Below are 5997 nucleotides of genomic sequence, written 5' to 3'. Positions count from 1 at the left end.
TTTCTTTGTGTTGCATTTATTTATTTATGAAGTGGAAAGCTGAAATCGCGTAGTTATTGGCAAATTGAGTTTGTATTGCAATTTATTTGGTAATTTTTATTAATATTATTTATTCAATAATTTAAATAATTTATTTATTATTTATTCAACAATTTGAATTATTATTTTTTATTTATTAATTAACTTGAAATAATGTTCTTTGATTACTTTTATTGTTATTTATTAATTAATTTAAAATTATTTATGTAATTTATTTCTATAAACATAACTTATAAAAAAAGTAATAATTTACAAAATAAAACCTTAAAGGATAATAATTTCTATAAGTAACCTCTAATTCATAAAAAAAGTACCACAAATTATATTTTTAACGGTTGAGGTAGTAAGAACATATTATTTCTTTGTCTATCTACGTTTTACCCCAACTCTTAGCGGCACTTAATTATACATACATACAGATATGTATGTACATATATTCACAGAAAAAAGCATAAATTTAGAAATATGGAAACAAAAAATGTTTGGCGAATAGCAGTCATTGCTATTTATGTATATCTACTTTATGTCTACCAAAAAAAAAATTAGTTTTTGTTTAATCAAATTTATTTGGGTGCGCCAATAATAAATCAGTTATTATTTATTTTTTATTAAATGCATTTGATTAATTTTTTTATTGTCGTAATTATTTTTTAAATATAGTTTTAAAATTTTTGTTAATTATAGTTTAACATTTCCCGAAAAATAATTTTAATTTATAGTTTTGGTTTGTTTTTAATTTCTGTTTAACATTTTAATGTTTTTTAGTTTCTTAAATATTTTTTTAAGCCTTTTAATTATTTATTGCATTAAACTTTTTTATATGGGTCTAATTCGTTTTTTGTATTTTTAAAAATTTTTGATATGCATAATTTTATATATTTTATAGTATATGTACATATGTATGTTCATATTTAAAAAAAAAATTTAATATATTTTTTTATATACTTTTTTATATATTTTTTTTATATATTTTATATATTTTTTTTATATATTTTATATATTTTTTTTATATATTTTATATATTTTTTTTATATATTTTATATATTTTTTTTATATATTTTATATATTTTTTTTATATATTTTATATATTTTTTTTATATATTTTATATATTTTTTTAATATATTTTATATATTTTTTTAATATATTTTATATATTTTTTTTATATATTTTATATATTTTTTTTATATATTTTATATATTTTTTTTATATATTTTATATATTTTTTTTATATATTTTATATATTTTTTTTATATATTATATATTTTTTTTTTATATATATTTTATATATTTTTTTATATATTTTATATATTTTTTTATACATTTTATATATTTTTTTTATATATTTTGTTTATATATTTTATATATTCTTTTTATATATTTTTTTTTATATAAAGTTTTAATATTTTTTGCTTTTTTTAAATATATTTCTTAATCTTTTTTGATGTATTTTTTTTAAAAAAATATTTATTTTATTAAAAAATATATTTTTTAATATATATTTATTTTTATATATTTTTTATTATATATTTTTTAATATATATTTATTTTTATATATTTTTTATTATATATTTTTTATTATATATTTTTTATTATATATTTTTTATTATATATGTATATATTTATATTTTTTATTTACTTTGATTTATTATGCCAAATTAAAGTCCATAAATATTTTCGCTTAAGATCATAGCTCACAACATTTTTACCACATTTTCAAACTTTGAATATATTATTTGATTACCCTCACACTTCGCTTAAATATAAGCAAATCTTCAATAAACGAAAACTAAAACAATACACTCATGCAATATAAAACGAAAACAAAACAGAAACGCGTGTATTTTTTTCTCACATTGTTGCTGTATGTTAAAATAAGAAAGTACATATACATATTAATTTTTATTAAAATGTATGCATGTGTAATAAAAATGTATAATTGTGTTCTGCTGAAGCACAAAAATTTCAAACTCGCTACGTCAAGTTGGCATTATGTTCTATATGTATACATGTACATATGTATGTAGTTGTGTTTTACAACTCTACTCTGTTAAAAAGATGTAAATTTCCACTTAAATTTTATGTATTACAAAATTTTCAACAATTATAACAAATGCTAAGCATATGAAAGTGGCTAAAAAACTAAAATTTCTTCACATAATTTGCTAAAAGAATTTTTTTACATGTATTGCTGCATAGCAACGCTAAAATTTTCTTCAAATTCAATTCAAATTGTAATATTTTCTTCAAATTATAATCCATGTATGTAAACGTATAATTAGTAGTAAAATAAAATCTAACGCCCCCATAAAATACTTGTACTTTTTGCACGTATGTACTTCCACACAATCCGCCTTTTTCACACGTTTATATTATTATTATTATTTAAATTGTATACTTCCCTATTTACTGTACTTAAATTGTAGTATAAAATTTATAAATTATTTTAAATAAAAACAAAATAATAAATTCGCATACACATACAGACACATTTAGCTTTCTACCTAAAATTCTTTTCGCGTATTGCTAATACAAGAGAAGAAGTAAAAAAAAAAAAACAAATATATTAAATAATGAAAAACTTCGTAGTATAATTAAATATACATTTTATGTAAATGTTTATAAATTATAAATGAGAAATAATAAAATGAAAATGCGATAAAACAAAATCTAGAAAAAAAATACAACTTTTCTTTGCCCTCTGCTCTGTCTGCGCTGTGTAAATCTACTTTAGAAGACTTTTACTAACTGCTGCTTTGCTGTGATTTTTAAAAATTAAAATATTCATTGACTGACCTTTTATAAAACAAAAAAAATTAGTACTGGAAATTATTATTATTATTTTTTTAATATTGTCGTTTCTACTTTTTATCAAAATCTAACGTCTACTAAGATCTCTTCGACTCTTTTTAAGTATGTATGCTTTCAAGCTTTTCTATTGAAACCTATTCTTCTATTTACTCTATTTTTTCAAGCTTCTCCAATTTAATATCTTATTTCTCTATCAAATGCCATTTTTCAAATTAAGATATATAGCATACACACACGCATATTTAAGCAAACTTATAGCATAGTTTACCAGCATTCCTATATTTTTATTAAAATTTTTGTGTATACAAAGTAAAGGGAATCAATTAAGTAGCAGATATTGCTAATTCATCCGACAAAAAACAAAAAATAACAATACTTATGCATTAATTTGAGGGAAAACTTATTAAAAAGTAATTTTATGCAAATGTAAACAGCCCACTTAATAAAAAATGTAATACATAGGTGATAAATATTATGGAAATTTTATTCTTACCGTTGGAATGCCGGTTGCGGTGTTAATAAAAAACCTGCTGGCTGATAGTTTTTGCCTTGGTCCCTTTACAACGCAACTTTTTAGGAGTGGATTGCTATTCCTTGCAACTGCATTCCTTTGTACAATTAGTAGCATTTTCGCTTTAAATTGTTGAACAAATTTTTGTTTTTGTTGCACCATCTTTTTATTATTACAAGCGTATTAACAGCTTTTATCATAACTGTATCAAAAATACCACTATGATTTTCGTGTAATACTGTAGAAGCTATAAACTTATCCGGATAAAGTCTATTCGCAACCGTAGTGTGTACAAAAGAGCACTTTACATTGTTTTGAAGTTATTAATACCCTGATAAACTTTACGATCAGCACACAAAATATATAGAAAGCGGAAATGCTACAGTGCTACAGCTACAGCCAATAGGCGCTGATATTCAAATAGCTTTTTAGGCTGCCGTATTTCGTAAACTGCATATTTAATGACGATTACCTTAATGGTATGCATACTTATCTTTACAACAATTTGTTATATCTTACATATAATTATTATATGTTATATAATAAATTAGTCTATTATTATTATTTTTGTTATAATGATTTTATATGTCTTCGCTGTGTTTAGTAATCTTAGCGCTATGCATTTCGTGCGACCCTGCAGTAATCCAATCAGCTGTTTGCAAACGTCAATGGAAATAAACAAAAATATTTGTGGCAACGAATTACAAAATTTATATTTTTCTTAATTTGTGTATATTTTTAAATAAAATTAGTGAAATTTTGGTGGTGGTTTTAGCAAAATGGGTTTTCCACGTATATTAAGTAAAAATAATAAGATATATACGAAACTGGGTGAGTTTTGCTTGTCGGGTGATGCGAGTTTCTGGATTGTTTGCCAAGTGTGCCAAGAAGAGCTACAAACACAAGATCAATTCTGGAAACATATACAAGATGAGCACAACTTCATGCATGGCTTGGGATTTAAACAGGTGAGTTGTGTACAAATTAATGCACATGTAAACATGCTTACACACAATTGTTTTGTGTAAAATTTGTAAAAGGAACAAGCACGAAATTATATGGAGCCTGAGGCGACCACAACACACATTATGCCTTTGCCATTATATCGTAAAGTTAATGAAGAAGAACTACGTGCCAGTGGGGCGCTTGATCATGGTGGCGATAATTCACAGGAAAAGCAAGAACCAAAGGACTATACAGAAATGCGCGCCATCGAACCGAATGCAGTAGAAATTGACATAAAAGTCGAACCGCCTAGTATAAGACATGCACTAGCGTTGGCACCACCACCGCCCGTACCGCAGAACGTACACGCCGTTAGTAACGTTGCTGCAGGCGCTGGAACTGGCGTCACACATCAAAACGTTGAGGTAAGCACAGCTACGCCAGCCTTATATCAACTGCCACCAGTGACACCAGCAAGTTCATATGGCACCACAATTATACATAGTGCACCAACGCTAACACACACAATGGGTATGTCAAACGCAGCGGCGGCTGCGGCTTTGATGTCCCAAGAAATGCCAAAAGAATCGAATAGTACTACGGCGAGCGCCAGTAGTGCGATGTCGTCAGAAGACGGTGAACGCTGGTATGTATGCGATTATGAAACCTGCGGCCTAAAGTTCAAATATCAGTCACGTTTAGAGTTGCACCGTGCTGTGCACAGTAAAGAGCGACGTTTTGCGTGCGAGCTTTGTGGCGCCTCGTTCAAACAATCGTGCAATTTGTCAACGCATCGTAAGAAAAAACATTTTCTGAAAGGTTCGAAGGGACTAGTGCCGCAGCGTTTTTAAAATGCAACGCAACCTAACAAATTATAAATTGAGTTTTTTAATTTGTACACTGTTTTTATTATTTCTATACTTTTTTGCGTCATTTGCAAATGTAGTTGCAATATTATTTTTTAGTACCAATAACAAAAACTAGTGTAGTTTTTAAGGAAAAATAGCCTTTTAAAAATACAAAATATTTCACTTATAAAAGAAGAAAAAGTGAAATTGAAAAATATATTATATTTTTCCCAGAAATTCGTGCAAGTTCAAGTTTAGTCTTAAGAAAAATTGTTTTTTTTTCTCTTTAGTGTTAAGAGATTTCTTTTGAAATACATATTTACAAAAATATATAAATACTTTTTCTATACTGTATATGTAAATAACATTTTACGTTATTAAATGCATACGCATAGAGTATTGTAAAATGTAAATGTTTGATTGTAAACAAATCAAACGCGATGGTACAATTAATATGTTTTTAAGATTTTAGTGGATAATATATTCTTTTTGCCCCGATTCAGTACAAAAATAAAATTTCTCGTTTTTTATTTATAAAATATGGAATAGAGCATACTAATTTGTAAGTGGCCTATATTTGTTACGTTACAACTACAGTTGCATATTCAAATATAGTTTTTATATCACTTTTTAATAAAATAGTTTATTTCGCAATTTTTAGTTTCATAAAAATATAAATATATATATGTATGTATAGTTTTGTCTTATAAACAACTTTAATTATGTTTGGAACAAGCTTAAATTTCATAAGCTGTCTTTACTCGGAATGTAGTTAATAGTATTAGATACGCCATTTGGCAGTACTTTCTAAGCTCAATATCGGCTAGCGAACTACTTTACATACG

At 25.1% G+C, this 5997-nt stretch overlaps 1 protein-coding gene and 1 long non-coding RNA gene across 2 annotated transcripts in view; one reads left to right on the top strand and one right to left on the bottom strand.

The window, feature by feature from the left end:
• The window catches only part of LOC138857466 (uncharacterized), a 30168-nt gene extending 26435 nt beyond the window's left edge, over window positions 1–3733 (bottom strand). Inside the window, exon 1 of the long non-coding RNA XR_011396563.1 lies at window positions 3342–3733. This is a non-coding gene — a long non-coding RNA (uncharacterized lncRNA). The remainder of the gene's footprint in view (window positions 1–3341) is intronic.
• A 22-nt stretch (window positions 3734–3755) lies between these two features.
• ATbp ((A+T)-stretch binding protein) lies at window positions 3756–5668 on the top strand. Its single transcript, XM_014245260.3, has 3 exons — window positions 3756–3838; window positions 3964–4327; window positions 4400–5668. The coding sequence occupies exons 2-3, from the start codon at window positions 4139–4141 to the stop codon at window positions 5153–5155; spliced, it is 945 nt and encodes a 314-aa protein (XP_014100735.2). The 5' UTR covers window positions 3756–3838; window positions 3964–4138; the 3' UTR covers window positions 5156–5668.
• Window positions 5669–5997: the final 329 nt, after the last annotated feature.

The sequence above is a fragment of the Bactrocera oleae genome, chromosome 5, assembly GCF_042242935.1.
Source record: "Bactrocera oleae isolate idBacOlea1 chromosome 5, idBacOlea1, whole genome shotgun sequence".
Lineage (NCBI taxonomy): Eukaryota > Metazoa > Arthropoda > Insecta > Diptera > Tephritidae > Bactrocera > Bactrocera oleae.
The sequence above is the reverse complement of the archived record's forward strand: the minus strand, read 5'-3'. Positions and strand labels throughout refer to the sequence as shown.